The sequence below is a fragment of the Denticeps clupeoides genome, chromosome 9 (genome assembly GCF_900700375.1).
Source record: "Denticeps clupeoides chromosome 9, fDenClu1.1, whole genome shotgun sequence".
NCBI lineage: Eukaryota > Metazoa > Chordata > Actinopteri > Clupeiformes > Denticipitidae > Denticeps > Denticeps clupeoides.
In genome coordinates, this window is record NC_041715.1 from 3,209,821 (window position 1) to 3,226,560 (window position 16,740).

A 16,740-nucleotide genomic window follows, 5' to 3' on the forward strand; every position below is an offset into this window, starting at 1 on the left:
GTCAGAGGTTGGAGGGAAGACGTTTTGCTAGAAGCTCCTCCAGTACCAGGGTTGGAAAACACTGCAGTCTGTAAATCCAGGAGGCTTCAGGTTCGCTGAGTATCAAAGATTAGAATGGTGGACCGTACCTCAGAGCATAAATAAAGTCTCACGTGTGATGTTTTTGTGTGTTACATGTTGCTCTGCAGAGTCCAGGATTTTAACATCTCACACGATCTGATCTGAAGTCTTGGGGTTTGACATTCGCCTAAAAACCAGAAGACCACAAAGTCCCAAGTTCAAACCCCACTTATAAATGTCGTCTGAAAAACGTCTGATAAATGCAGTAAATGCGAACATGAACAATCTGTCATTAACACCACAGTGCCATGCTGCCACCTGCAGGTTGGGGGCGGAACCTCACCCGTCAGCTGCTGACGTTCAAGAGTAAATGATGTTATGCTGCTGGAGCACCGTTCTTTAGGCAAATTAACACAAGGCAGCGCCTGGAGACGAAAGTGACTTTTGGGCCATTTTTTAAACTTTGGCTTCATGCTATCTTCTAGGGAGATAAATGTAAGGAAAATAAATGCCCTGATATTTTAAACGACAATTATGGAAAGTTTGTGTAAAAACGCTCAGCCCCTGCATGATTACAATCCATCCATCCATTAAAGGAGTGACAGTGTTCCACGAACAGTGATGTTGTTGTCCTGTCATTGTCAAAGTGTATGAGTGTGATGGTTGCTGCCACACAGGGAACCAACACCCTCTGCACTTTATTGGTTTAATTTATTATTTAGTTTATTAAAATAAATTCCGCAAATATTTGCTTTGATACCATTTTATTTTGCTTTAATCTTAAATTGTTTTATATGGTGTGAACACACTGGAACACTGGGACTGAGGGCTGTGCAGGCCAATATCCAGAAGCCTTGCCTCTCCCGTCTCCACTTCCCCTTTTACCCAAAGTAGATTCCTGTATGTTTGTTTGTCAGTCCTCCGCTTTCCTTGTGTCGGGACAGTTTGCCCACCGAACCTGTACAACATGGTGATTCAAAACCCACTGAGCACGTTTATAATAAACTGGAAGAGCTTCTCTGGGCTTCAGAAATGACATTAGCGCCAAAATCTGGCTGGAAGTTGCCTAGTGGGTTCAAACCCCACTTACTACCATCATTAACCCTGAGTGTCTTCAGAGGGACTGTCCCTGTAACTACTGATTGTAAGTTGCTCTGTATAAGGGCGTCTGGTAAATGCTGTAAATGTAAAACACGAGACAATAGGAACAGGTCCGGGTTGATAACCAGGATGGCGTGGAAGGGGAAGTTCAACAAGATCATATTAGTCTAAAGGGGACATGTCCACAGACTTCTGAGTGTATGGTATACCTTCTGTAACATGGGGACACTAACTTGAGGACCTGATTCAAGAAGAACCAGGAGAATCTCCACAAGAAAACAAGATCATTCCAACTGAAAGTCTGTTTTGTGGAAATATCCTCCAGGGTTGATTCAGAGAAACATCACATGACAGAAAATGACAAAGACGCCTTTATTTGTTCATTTGTGTAGCAGGTTGGTATTTGCATACAGGAGCAGCTAAAAATATATACGCAAATTATGAGTATGTAGACCCAGAAGCTTCCGCTCAGCTCTTCAATTATTTTGGCGTTCAGAACTGGACTGGTTCTTATAATCCATCACTGTCAGTGTTCATATTCTGGCTGGTTTCTGAAATGGAGAACTTCATCTACACTGTACTACTATTCACAGGTAACTATTGTTCTCTGAGGGCATCTTCTAAACTCACATTAACGGACTTCTTGTGTCTGAACACACATCATGGTCCCTTAACTGTAGTGCTTTTCATCACAGGTGCCTGCAGACTTTGTCCATGTGCAGGTGTCCAGTATCACTTTGTGAATGAGAGTATGAACTGGACTGAAGCCCAGAGCTACTGCAGGGGGAATTACACTGACCTGGCAACTGTTGAGGACACAGAGGACATGATGATGATGGTGGACATCACTGCACAGCAGGGTTATAAAGGTCTAGTCTGGATTGGACTTTACTATGGGGACACATGGAGATGGTCCATACAGGACAACAACTCCTACAGTCATGCAGATACAGGATTCAGAAACTGGAGTCAGACTCAGCCTGAACTCAGGCAGCCTGATAATGCTGGAACACTGATTACTACAGAAATAAAGGAGGCCTGTGTAATGATAAATAATGAAGGCAGCTGGAATGATGCCGGATGTTCAACATCATATCCAACTGTCTGCTATCAAGGTAAGAAAATCGCTGAATTAATAAAGCTGAGGGAGAAGAGAGATGTGTGACTATCTGGAGCTTCTCTACTGTTCCTGTAATGATGGCAGCATATAATGAATGTATCTGAAAACTGCAACTATGTTCCTCACAGAGAACAACGCTGGTGGCATTTATGTCATTAACTCCACCGGAAGAACCTGGACAGAAGCTCAGATCTACTGCAGACAGCACTACACAGACCTGGCCATCATCAGGAACAGTGAAGACAATCAAAATGTCACACGTCAGTCGACAGGCAATACTTGGATTGGTCTGTACAGAGACTGGGTGTGGTCAGACCAGAATAATTCTACATACAGGAGCTGGACAGCAGGACTTCCTCTTAATAATAAAGCGAGTTGTGCTGTAGCTGATATCAGTCAGGGAGGAACATGGATGGACAAAGATTGTGGTGCTCAGTTTCCTTTTATCTGTTACCAAGGTGAGATATGAACTCTAGAACCTTCATACAGAGTTCACCTGGTCTGACTGTAAGATCTTCTCTGTTCCTGTACCTGGTCTCCTCCAGATAATCTGGTCCTGGTCCGTGAGAATAAGACCTGGAAGGAGGCTCTGATGTACTGCAGACAGAACCATGTGGACCTGGTGTCAGTCGCTTCAGAGAAGGTCCAGCGCTGGGTGAGGGAGATGGCGGGAGAAGCCTCCACTCCTTATGTCTGGATGGGTCTGCGCTACAGCTGCACTCTGGGCTTCTGGTTCTGGGTGAGTGGAGATTCCACCTGCTACCAGTCCTGGTCCACAGGTAACGGGACGGGCTGGTGCAGAGATGAAGGGGGCAGGAGGGTCTGGAGCACCGGCGCCCAGCAGGCTGGAGGAGAACAGAAGTGGGTCAGTCTGTCTGAGGACACTAAGCTCAACTTCATCTGCATCAAGTAATAGAACATCTAGAGTCAACATTAGATTTCTGTAGGACATGATGTGTGCTGTGGAGGTTTCTGGGTTTGCTGTTAAGCAGGGTGTAGTCTTTAATACAACATCTATAATTTCCTGTATATATTTAGCAAGTGAGATCTGACTAAACCTGAGTGGAGATCATCTCCTCTACTTTCCTTCTTCACGTGTTTCTCAGCATCAGCTGTTCTGTACCAGTGACTTTCAGAAAAGTCCAACACTTTCAATAAATTTAAAAACTCACATCGGTCTTGTTTATTTCCTCCTGGTCTAATTTGTGTGGGTGAGGGACACCATGCAAATGCAAGATGCAGAGATACAGGGACACAGAGATACAGAGACACAGAGATACAGAGATACAGAGACAGGTCCACACAGACACACCAGACAGCAGAGCAGACAATCTGTTCAGGAATTGACGGGAAAAGCGCCAAACAATGTAAAGAAGGAATCAACATGAGTCGGAAAGATTGAAGATGTGAGCTGAGAAGGAGAGCTGGTTGTTTATAGTCTGTAGGTAAGAGCCACCATGGTATTATCGTCACCAAACTTAAATCAATCAATCAATCTTTATTTATACGCCGCTTTTTACAATGTACGTTGGTACAAAGAGCTCCACATTAGAACAGCAGCTCAAGGCCCCTAGTGAACAGCCAGTGGTGAAAACTCCCTGAAAACATAGAAGAAACCTTGAGAGGAACCAAGGCTCAAGGGAACCAAGGGAACCCGCCCTCCTCCAACCCACACAGTTGGTGGCCTAACAGGTAAGGAAACTGACCCATAATCAGAAGGTTGCCGGGTCGAATCCCAAACTTCCAAGTTGCCACAGAGGTACCGTCCCCACACACTGCTCCCCGGGCGCCTTTAGCGCTGGATTATGTCAGGTCAAAGATAACAACATTTATTTCTTATATCGCCCAAAATCACATACAGTATGTCTCAATGGGCTTTGACAGGCCCTACAGTTGACACCCCCACACTTGACCCTTCTGCACAAAAGGAAAAACTCCACACAAAAAAAACCTCTAGGAGAGTCCTACAGTTGTAGGGTTGGAGAAGTCCAGAGTGTAGTCCAGTGTTTATTTATCACAGTGGACGTTAAAGTCACCGGCAATTCGGGCTTTATCCACAGATACAACTAAGCTGGAGACAAAATCTGTAAATTCACTAACAAACTCGGAATAAGGTCCAGGGGGTCTATAAATAATAATCAATGGAAAAGACCAGGTTTCCCCCTAAATATTGGCCAGTTATTAACAAAACCCACTTAATTTTTTGGACACCACTCCGACAACCAGCGATTTATGTCGAGGAGCAGCTACAGGTCTCGTCGCTACGCCGAAACTGCGGTAATGGGCCAGAGCAGATTACTTTATCCAACATCGTTTTAGCCAGTTCAAGCATCTCTATAAAATGATCTTTTTTTTTTTTCTCTATAAAATGATCTTTGGTTGTTTCCGACTGGCGTAGCCGGACGTCGTGGGCGCCGACGTGAATCGCTGTACTGGAGTTCCTGCGGTTGTTTTTTTGCCAGGGTCTGGGTCTGATCTCTGACAACGACGAGACTGCCTACCTGGAGGAGATCGGAAAAATATTTTTTGTCAGTGTGCCGGAGTTAAATGGTTACACTAGATTTATAAATGTATTTCTTCTTTTTTTGTGTCTTTTATTTTGTGTCTTATTTTCTAAAGACTTTTATTTTGTTTACCTGTATTCTGATGTGGGTGAGGGAATTATAACGACAATCAGGGTGTTTGTTCAATTGTAGAATGTTAAAATGTGTTAATGTTTCTGGTTATGTTAAATATGTTTCTGTATTTTTGTTTGTTCAATTTATGATTATTATAAAAAGTTATGTGGGTTCTAAAACTTTGATCACCCCCGAAAAGTGGTTGGATGCGGCCGTGCCCTTGGGTTAGTGGGTTGGAGACCCGGTTTAGTTCTCTTAGACACATGGCGTGAGCTGTGAGAGGTGCGTGGGGTTTGTGTGTAAAAAGTTATTTCTTCTATTTTAATTTATGTACATATTCGGAATATTTTGCATGTGTGTTATTTTGTGAATATTTTTTTTATGTTCTGTTATTACTGTATATTGTAGAGAGAGGTGCAGAGAGACGCAGTTTGTTACGCGATGTTGTGACGCGACCTTGCTTATATACAGAATACACTTTGCACGGAAAATCTCTTGGGTGTCGGCTCGTCATTGCGGTTCAAGAAACGAAATCAAAAAATTACACAACGCAGAAGAAGAACCGCTACATCAGCACTTTTAAATTTGCGTAATAAAAATAAATTTATCTGTAATAAAACGATGTCCTTTTTCCAGCTGTGGCTTTGCATACATAGTGGACAACAAATAAACCTGCTCCAGTCAAACAAAGGGACTACTGGGAGCGTACTGGGAGCGTACTGGGAAGTGTACTAGGAAGTGTACTGAGAGCTTCCTCAGAAGTGTACCGAGAGTATACTGGGAAGCTTCATCCCACAGGCCATCACACAGCCATTACAAACTCCACCACCATCATCAAGTTTGCTGACAGCACCGTCGTGGTGGGTCTGATCTCTGACAACAACGAGATGGCCTACCTGGAGGAGGTAGGAAATCTGGTGAACTGGTGCCAGAAGAACAATCTCCACCTGAAGTTAATAGTGGACTTCAGTACCAAGCAGGAGAGGACCTACCAGAGACCTGTCATCAACAGGAGCCCAGTGGAGAGAGTGGACAGCTTCCGTTACCTCGGTGTTCACATCACGCAGGACCTGTTATGGTCCTGTCACATCCCTGTCACAATATTTGGTTATGTTTTAAATATTTGCATATTGGTTCATTGTTTACTTAAATCAGTCGCTAAAGCATTTGACTGCATATCATACCGTGTTGTCATGATTCGGACCGGCAGGGGTTACTCCGGATCCGGAGTCTGGACCGGAGTTTCATGTTCGTCTTGTGTAATGTTCCCTGATCGTGTTCACCTGTTTATTTATATAATTGTATAAAACTATCCTGTTCGTGTCTGTTCGCCGTCGGGCCATTGTGCGTGTTCATGTTCCCCTGTCTTGTGAAATTTGTATTAAACCCCTGTCCTGTGATCGTGCGAATGCGTCCTCCTTCACCGCCATGTCCAGCCCACCCGTGACACGTGTATAATTGTGTATGTGACAAATAAAATTTGAATTTTAAAACCTGAAACCTCAGGAACTTTCCACTCTGAAGACACTCATGTGTTCAGAACATATCTATATTACATTTTTATTACAGCAGCATTTGCACATTGTTACTCTGCACCTTCATGACTGGTTTCACTCTTTTTTTTGTTGTTCTGTTACTCTTGCACTGCCTGTGCCCCATGTTTTTACACTTTGTGTAGTTTGTTTGTCGCACACGTGCACTTTCAGTATGTAACGTTGTTTAAATGTTCCATGTAGCACCAGGATCCATTGAAACTTTGTTTCGTTTCACTCTGTACCGTCTAACACGTATGTGGCTGAAATGACAATCGAACTTGAACTGAGTAAAAGCTTGACTGTATCGGTACGTTTTTTAATCTTATCTTTATTTGTTCATTTGTGTAGCAGTTTGGTTGATATTTGCATACAGGGGCAGCTAAAGATGCGGCAGGAACTGATGAGTATTTAGACCCAGCGTCACGTCAGCGCAGAGACGGGACATTATGGGAAACAATGATTTATTTAAACAGTAAAGAAACACGCCGCCATGGCCGAAAACAGGGGAAATAATGAGGAGAACAAAAACTAGCCCGCAGGCGTGTGGCAACTGCCAGATCTCACCGCCAAAATGAACAGTTGCGAGGTCCAAAAAGACTTCACATAAATGTCGCCACCACTGATGGGCGGAACCACAGGGCTTTTTAAAAGCTGTCCAGATTGGGCACAGGTGATGTCTCCAGGTGCAGTCAATCCTGACACACAGAAGCTTCCACGCAGATCCTCAATTATTTTGCCGTTCAGAACTGGACCATCTGCACCAAGCAGTAGAACATCTAGAGCCAACATTATTTTTCTGTAGGACATGATGTGTGCTGTGGTGGTTTCTGGGTTTGCTGTTAAGCAGGGTGTGGTCTTTAATACAACATCTATAAACTCCTTTATATATTTATCAAGTGAGATCTGACTAAACCTGAGTGGAGATCATCTCCTCTACTTTCCTTCTTCACGTGTTTCTCAGCATCAGCTGTTCTGTACCAGTGACTTTCAGAAAAGAGGTTAATCAGAATCAGAATCGTATTTATTGGCCAAGTAAATGCAAGCACATACAAGGAATTTGATTCCGGTAGATGGTGTCTCTCAAGTACAGAGTAGAAAAACAACAACAACAATGTGCAAGGACGTGTGTAAGTGTTATTGTACAAGTTGTGGAATTTGTTTGTGCTGTTTTATAAATAACTATATCTACTGAAATAAATAGGCAAAAAACTAAATCCTATATACAAAGTGAACATAAAGTGCAGTGTGCAATGATGGAGGTGATTTGCAGTATCAGCTGTTTAGGAGGGAGATGGCGAGGGGGAAGAAGCTGGTCCTGGTCTGCAGGCTTCTATAACGTCTGCCAGAGGGCAGCAGGTCAAAGAGCCTGTGACCAGGGTGTGAGGGGTCTGAGATTATGTTCCCTGCCCTTTTCCTGGATCTGGAGAGGTACAGGTCCTGGATGGAGGGCAGGGGGGCACCAGTGATCCTTTCTGCTGTCTGTACAGTCCGCTGCAGTCTGATCCTGTCCTGTTTAGTGGCTGCTCCATACCAGGCGGTGATGGAGGAGCACAGGACAGACTCAATGACCGCAGTGTAGAACTGGATCAGCAGCTCCTGTGGAAGACTGTACTTCCCCAGTTGCCTCAGGAAGTACATCCTCTGCTGGGTCTTTTTGAGGATGGAGGAGATGTTGGTCTCCCACTTCAGGTCCTGGGAAATGGTGGTGCCCAGGAATGGAACACTTTCAATAAATTTACAAACTAACATCGGTCTCGTTTATTTCCTCCTGGTCTAATCCTGGTCTAAATTGAGGGACACGATGCAAATAATCTTTCCAGGAATCACAGAGAAACATCTTTCATGTCAGTGCTTGTTTTATTGAACTTTATCTTTTATATAATTTATACAACACCAGACCCTACAGACTGTGCAGTTTAAACTGAAGCCAGTGCTGCATTATCAGTATAGTGGACAACTGAGTACAGTACATTACAGTGTGAAAGGAGATGATGTTCTTTCTGGACCATGATGTAGCACAAAAAAAAACGTGTGTAAAGGACAGATTAGACAGTGCAGGTCTGGACAGCTGACAAAACTAAAACTGCAGACATGTGAATAATATCAGTGCAGTTTAATGTACACAAGCACAAAGTTGCATGCGGTATTCATTAGTTATTAATTAGTGCAAAAATATAGTCATGAGAGACAGAAGTAGCAGCAGGATGAAGGACAGTTTTATGGAAAAGTCCAGCATCCACACTTACAACCAAGCTGGAGCACCAGGGACTCAGGTCTGTCAGTGGATCTCCAACTTCCTAACTGGGAGACCACAGGCAGTAAGGATGAGCTGACATATCTCCACCTGAACGTCAGCAAGACAAAGGAGTTTTTAGTGGACTTCAGTACAAAGCAGGAGGGGACCTACCAGACCCCTGTCATCAACAGGAGCCCAGTGGAGAGAGTGGACAGCTTCCGATATCTCGGAGTTAACATCACGCAGGACCTTTCAAGGTCCTGTCACATCAACACCGTGGTGGAAAAGGCCCGGCAGCGTCTCTACCACCTCAGACGCCTGAGAGACTTCAGACTGCCCTCCAAGATGCTCAGGAACTTCTACTCCTGCACCATAGAGAGCATCCTGATGGGAAACATCTCAACCTGGTTCGGGAACAACACCATGCAGGACAGGCAAGCCCTACAGAGGGTGGTTCGATCAGCTGAACGCATCATCTGTACCAAGCTCCCTGACCGTCAATCTATCTACAGCAAGTGGTGCTGTACCAGGGCCATGAAGATAGTGAAGGACCTCAGCCACCCCAACAATGGACTGTTCACTCTGCTGCGATCAGGGAAGCGCTTTCGCTCCCTGAAATCCAACACAGAGAGAATGAGGAGGAGATTCTTCCCGCAGGCTATACGAGCTTCAACCACAACACAGAACTCCAATACACTTCAGCACCTTCACTTTCAATCACTTCTGGACTCAACCCCCCAGAATACTTGCACAAACTCTTACTCTTGCACAAATCTTTTACTTTTTACTTACACTTTACTCATTTGCACACCTTCACCATACCTGTTACACATATTTTATGTTTTAGGTTAAGGACATAAAGGTGTAATATTTGGTTATATTTGCAATATTTGCATATTGGTTCACTGAAATACTTGCAATATTTGCAATACTGTGGTCTGTAGCGGTCACTAAAGCATTTCACTGCATATCATAGCGTGTATGGCTGTGTATGTGACAAATAAAATTTGAATTTGAATTTGAATTTGAATTAATCCCCTCTCTGGACATGGAGTGGACCATTGATCAGAAGTTTGGGGCAGGATTTGAATACTTTTGGGTGCAGCCTTCCCCATTCTGGGGGAACGAGCCGGAGTCCCTTGTGTGACCCTGAGTGGTACCCTCCTAAGCACAAAGTTATCTGCAAACAACCATACAGTCCAAAATCTATTCTTTTTCATTCATTCTTCAATATTCTTTTCATACGATTCTGAGGTGAATTCTGAGAGGCCTGTGAATGGTCTGGAGCCAGTCCCAGGAGGAGGGGGACACAATGTCGTATGTCTGTGTCAAGACTGGATCCATATGGAACACATGCAGACAAGGCTAGGCAGACAGGGGAAGCAGAAGAAGTGCTGCAGAACATAGGACACAGTCATTTATGGTACAGGTGATCTCCAGATAAAACAAGTTCAAGGAAATGATTCAGAGAAACATCACTTGGTTGATATTTGCATACAGGAGCAGCTAAAGATGCAGCAGGAACTGATGAGTATTTAGACCCAGAAGCTTCCGCTCAGATCTTCAGTTATTTTGCCGTTCAGAACTGGACTGGTTCTTATAATCCATCACTGTCAGCGTTCATATTCTGTCTGGTTTCTGAAATGGAGAACTTCATCTACACTATACTACTATTCACAGGTAACTATTGTTCTCTGAGGGCATCTTCTAAACTCACATTAACAGACTTTTTAACTCTTCTTGTGTCTGAATACAGATCATGGTCCCTTAACTGTAGTGCTTTTCATCACAGGCGCCTGCAGACTTTGTCCATGTGCAGGTGTCCAGTATCACTTTGTGAATGAGAGTATGAACTGGACTGAAGCCCAGAGCTACTGCAGGGGGAATTACACTGACCTGGCAACTGTTGAGGACACAGAGGACATGATGATGATGGTGGACATCACTGCACAGCAGGGTTATAAAGGTCTAGTCTGGATTGGACTTTACTATGGGGACACATGGAGATGGTCCATACAGGACAACAACTCCTACAGTCATGCAGATACAGGATTCAGAAACTGGAGTCAGACTCAGCCTGATAATGCTGGAACACCGATTACTACAGAAATAAAGGAGGCCTGTGTAATGATAAATACTGCAGGCAGCTGGAATGATGCCGGATGTTCGACAAAATATCCAACTGTCTGCTATCAAGGTAAGAAAATCTCTGAATTAATAAAGCTGAGGGAGAAGAGAGATGTGTGACTATCTGGAGCTTCTCTACTGTTCCTGTAATGATGGCAGCATATAATGAATGTATCTGAAAACTGCAACTATGTTCCTCACAGAGAACAACGCTGGTGGGATTTATGTCATTAACTCCACCGGAAGAAACTGTACAGAAGCTCAGATCTACTGCAGACAGCACTACACAGACCTGGCCATCATCAGGAACAGTGAAGACAATCAAAACCTCACAAGTCAGTTGAAAGACAATACTTGGATTGGTCTGCACAGAGACTGGGTGTGGTCAGACCAGAATAATTCTACATACAGGAACTGGACAGCAGGACGTCTTCTTAATAATAAAGCGAGTTGTGCTGTAGCTGATATCAGTCAGGGAGGAACATGGATGGGCACAGATTGTGGTGCTCGGTTTCCTTTTATCTGTTACCAAGGTGAGATATAAACTCTAGAACCTTCATACAGAGATCACCTGGTCTGTCTGTAAGATTTTCTCTGTTCCTGTACCTGGTCTCCTCCAGATAATCTGGTCCTGGTCCGTGAGAATAAGACCTGGAAGGAGGCTCTGATGTACTGCAGACAGAACCATGTGGACCTGGTGTCAGTCGCTTCAGAGATGGTCCAGCGCTGGGTGAGGGAGATGGCGGGAGAAGCCTCCACTCCTTATGTCTGGATGGGTCTGCGCTACAGCTGCACTCTGGGCTTCTGGTTCTGGGTGAGTGGAGATTCCACCTGCTACCAGTCCTGGTCCACAGGTAACGGGACGGGCTGGTGCAGAGATGAAGGGGGCAGGAGGGTCTGGAGCACTGGCGCCCAGCAGGCTGGAGGAGAACAGAAGTGGGTCAGTATGTGTGAGGACACTAAGCTCAACTTCATCTGCATCAAGACATTGAACATCTAGAGCCAACATTAGATTTCTGTAGGACATGATGTGTGCTGTGGAGGTTTCTGGGTTTGCTGTTAAGCAGGGTGTGGTCTTTAATACAACATATATAAACTCCTGTATATATTTAGCAAATGAGTGAGATCTGACTAAACCTGAGTGGAGATCATCTCATCTACTTTCCTTCTTCACGTGTTTCTCAGCATCAGCTGTTCTGTACCAGTGACTTTCAGAAAAGTCCAACACTTTCAATAAATTTAAAAACTCACATCGGTCTTGTTTATTTCCTCCTGGTCTAATTTGTGTGGGTGAGGGACACCATGCAAATGCAAGATGCAGAGATACAGGGACACAGAGATACAGAGACACAGAGACAGGTCCACACAGACACACCAGACAGCAGAGCAGACAATCTGTTCAGGAATTGACGGGAAAAGCGCCAAACAATGTAAAGAAGGAATCAACATGAGTCGGAAAGGTTGGAGATGTGAGCTGAGAAGGAGAGCTGGTTGTTTATTGTCTGTAGGTAAGAGCCACCATGGTATTATCGTCACCAAACTTAAATCAATCAATCAATCTTTATTTATACGCCGCTTTTTACAATGTACGTTGGTACAAAGAGCTCCACATTAGAACAGCAGCTCAAGGCCCCTAGTGAACAGCCAGTGGTGAAAACTCCCTGAAAACATAGAAGAAACCTTGAGAGGAACCAAGGCTCAAGCGAACCAAGGGAACCCGCCCTCCTCCAACCCACACAGTTGGTGGCCTAACAGGTAAGGAAACTGACCCATAATCAGAAGGTTGCCGGGTCGAATCCCAAACTTCCAAGTTGCCACAGAGGTACCGTCCCCACACACTGCTCCCCGGGTGCCTTTAGCGCTGGATTATGTCAGGTCAAAGATAACAACATTTATTTCTTATATCGCCCAAAATCACATACAGTATGTCTTAATGGGCTTTGACAGGCCCTACAGTTGACACCCCCCACACTTGACCCTTCTGCACAAAAGGAAAAACTCCACACAAAAAAAAACCTCTAGGAGAGTCCTACAGTTGTAGGGTTGGAGAAGTCCAGAGTGTAGACCAGTGTTTATTTATCACAGTGGACGTTAAAGTCACCGGCAATTCGGGCTTTATCCACAGATACAACTAAGCTGGAGACAAAATCTGTAAATTCACTAACAAACTCGGAATAAGGTCCAGGGGGTCTATAAATAATAATCAATGGAAAAGACCAGGTTTCCCCCTAAATATTGGCCAGTTATTAATAGAACCCACTTTATTTTTTGGACACCACTCCGACAACCAGCGATTTATGTCGAGGAGCAGCTACAGGTCTCGTCGCTACGCCGAAACTGCGGTAATGGGCCAGAGCAGATTACTTTATCCAACATCGTTTTAGCCAGTTCAAGCATCTCTATAAAATGATCTTTTTTTTTTTTTCTCTATAAAATGATCTTTGGTTGTTTCCGACTGGCGTAGCCGGACGTCGTGGGCGCCGACGTGAATCGCTGTACTGGAGTTCCTGCGGTTGTTTTTTGCCAGGGTCTGGGTCTGATCTCTGACAACGACGAGACTGCCTACCTGGAGGAGATCGGAAAAATATTTTTTGTCAGTGTGCCGGAGTTAAATGGTTACACTAGATTTATAAATGTATTTCTTCTTTTTTTGTGTCTTTTATTTTGTGTGTTATTTTCTAAAGACTTTTATTTTGTTTACCTGTATTCTGATGTGGGTGAGGGAATTATAACGACAATCAGGGTGTTTGTTCAATTGAAGAATGTTAAAATGTGTTAATGTTTCTGGTTATGTTAAATATGTTTCTGTATTTTTGTTTGTTCAAGTTATGATTATTATAAAAAGTTATGTGGGTTCTAAAACTTTGATCACCCCCCGAAAAGTGGTTGGATGCGGCCGTGCCCTTGGGTTAGTGGGTTGGAGACCCGGTTTAGTTCTCTTAGACACATGGCATGAGCTGTGAGAGGTGCGTGGGGTTTGTGTGTAAAAATTTATTTCTTCTATTTTAATTTATGTACATATTCGGAATATTTTGCATGTGTGTTATTTTGTGAATATTTTTTTATGTTCTGTTATTACTGTATATTGTAGAGAAAGGTGCAGAGAGACGCAGTTTGTGACGCGACCTTGCTTATATACAGAATACACTTTGCACGGAAAATCTCTTGGGTGTCGGCTCGTCATTGCGGTTCAAGAAACGAAATCAAAAAATTACACAACGCAGAAGAAGAACCGCTACATCAGCACTTTTAAATTTGCGTAATAAAAATAAATTTATCTGTAATAAAACGATGTCCTTTTTCCAGCTGTGGCTTTGCATACATAGTGGACAACAAATAAACCTGCTCCGGTCAAACAAAGGGACTACTGGGAGCGTACTGGGAAGCGTACTGGGAAGCGTACTGGGAAGCGTACTGGTAAGTGTACTGGGAGCGTACTGGGAGCGTACTGGGAGTGTACTGGGAAGCGTACTGGGAAGCGTACTGGGAAGTGTACTGAGAGCTTCCTCAGAAGTGTACCGAGAGTATACTGGGAAGCTTCATCCCACAGGCCATCACACACCATCACACAGCCATTACAAACTCCACCACCATCATCAAGTTTGCTGACAGCACCGTCGTGGTGGGTCTGATCTCTGACAACAACGAGATGGCCTACCTGGAGGAGGTAGGAAATCTGGTGAACTGGTGCCAGAAGAACAATCTCCACCTGAAGTTAATAGTGGACTTCAGTACCAAGCAGGAGAGGACCTACCAGAGACCTGTCATCAACAGGAGCCCAGTGGAGAGAGTGGACAGCTTCCGTTACCTCGGTGTTCACATCACGCAGGACCTGTTATGGTCCTGTCACATCCCTGTCACAATATTTGGTTATGTTTTAAATATTTGCATATTGGTTCATTGTTTACTTAAATCAGTCGCTAAAGCATTTGACTGCATATCATACCGTGTTGTCATGATCCGGACGGGCAGGGGTTACTCCGGATCCGGAGTCTGGACCGGAGTTTCATGTTCGTCTTGTGTAATGTTCCCTGATCGTGTTCACCTGTTTATTTATATAATTGTATAAAACTATCCTGTTCGTGTCTGTTCGCCGTCGGGTCATTGTGCGTGTTCATGTTCCCCTGTCTCGTGTAGTTTGTATTAAACCCCTGTCCTGTGATCGTGCGAATGCGTCCTCCTTCACCGCCATGTCCAGCCCACCCGTGACACGTGTATAATTGTGTATGTGACAAATAAAATTTGAATTTTAAAACCTGAACACTCAGGAACTTTCCACTCTGAAGACACTCATGTGTTCAGAACATATCTATATTACATTTTTATTACAGCAGCATTTGCACATTGTTACTCTGCACCTTCATGACTGGTTTCACTCTTTTTTTTTTTGTTCTGTTACTCTTGCACTGCCTGTGCCCCATGTTTTTACACTTTGTGTAGTTTGTTTGTCGCACACGTGCACTTTCAGTATGTAACGTTGTTTAAATGTTCCATGTAGCACCAGGTTCCATTGAAACTTTGTTTCGTTTCACTCTGTACCGTCTGACACGTATGTGGCTGAAATGACAATAGAACTTGAACTGAGTAAAAGCTTGACTGTATCGGTACGTTTTTAATCTTATCTTTATTTGTTCATTTGTGTAGCAGTTTGGTTGATATTTGCATACAGGGGCAGCTAAAGATGCGGCAGGAACTGATGAGTATTTAGACCCAGCGTCACGTCAGCGCAGAGACGGGACATTATGGGAAACAATGATTTATTTAAACAGTAAAGAAACACGCCGCCATGGCTGAAAACAGGGGAAATAATGAGGAGAACAAAAACTAGCCCGCAGGCGTGTGGCGACTGCCAGATCTCACATCCAAAACGAACAGTTGCGAGGTCCAAAGAGACTTCACATAAATGTCGCCACCACTGATGGGCGGAACCACAGGGCTTTTTAAAAGCTGTCCAGATTGGGCACAGGTGATGTCTCCAGGTGCAGTCAATCCTGACACACAGAAGCTTCCACGCAGATCCTCAATTATTTTGCCGTTCAGAACTGGACCATCTGCACCAAGCAGTAGAACATCTAGAGCCAACATTATTTTTCTGTAGGACATGATGTGTGCTGTGGTGGTTTCTGGGTTTGCTGTTAAGCAGGGCGTGGTCTTTAATACAACATCTATAAACTCCTTTATATATTTATCAAGTGAGATCTGACTAAACCTGAGTGGAGATCATCTCCTCTACTTTCCTTCTTCACATGTTTCTCAGCATCAGCTGTTCTGTACCAGTGACTTTCAGAAAAGAGGTTAATCAGAATCAGAATCGTATTTATTGGCCAAGTAAATGCAAGCACATACAAGGAATTTGATTCCGGTAGATGGTGTCTCTCAAGTACAGAGTAGAAAAACAACAACAACAATGTGCAAGGATGTGTGTAAGTGTTATTGTACAAGTTGTGGAATTTGTTTGTGCTGTTTATAAATAACTATATCTACTGAAATAAATAGGCAAAAAACTAAATCCTATATACAAAGTGTACAGAAAGTGCATTGTGCAATGATGGAGGTGATTTACAGTATCAGCTGTTTAGGAGGGAGATGGCGTGGGGGAAGAAGCTGGTCCTGGTCTGCAGGCTTCTATAACGTCTGCCAGAGGGCAGCAGGTCAAAGAGCCTGTGACCAGGGTGTGAGGGGTCTGAGATTATGTTCCCTGCCCTTTTCCTGGATCTGGAGGGGTACAGGTCCTGGATGGAGGGCAGGGGGGCACCGGTGATCCTTTCTGCTGTCTGTACAGTCCGCTGCAGTCTGATCCTGTCCTGTTTAGTGGCTGCTCCATACCAGGCGGTGATGGAGGAGCACAGGACAGACTCAATGACCGCAGTGTAGAACTGGATCAGCAGCTCCTGTGGAAGACTGTACTTCCCCAGTTGCCTCAGGAAGTACATCCTCTGCTGG

The 16,740-nt window shown here is 44.1% G+C and overlaps 1 protein-coding gene across 1 annotated transcript in view; it reads left to right on the top strand.

Moving 5' to 3' along the window:
- The first annotated feature begins 1,662 nt into the window (after nucleotides 1-1,662).
- LOC114796783 (macrophage mannose receptor 1-like) overlaps nucleotides 1,663-16,740 on the top strand; it is a 34,465-nt gene continuing 19,387 nt past the window's right edge. The window contains exons 1-4 of the mRNA XM_028991274.1: nucleotides 1,663-1,754; nucleotides 10,463-10,867; nucleotides 11,001-11,330; nucleotides 11,418-11,794. Of these exons, the coding sequence (XP_028847107.1) occupies nucleotides 1,718-1,754; nucleotides 10,463-10,867; nucleotides 11,001-11,330; nucleotides 11,418-11,794 (1,149 nt within the window). The 5' untranslated portion in view covers nucleotides 1,663-1,717. The remainder of the gene's footprint in view (nucleotides 1,755-10,462; nucleotides 10,868-11,000; nucleotides 11,331-11,417; nucleotides 11,795-16,740) is intronic.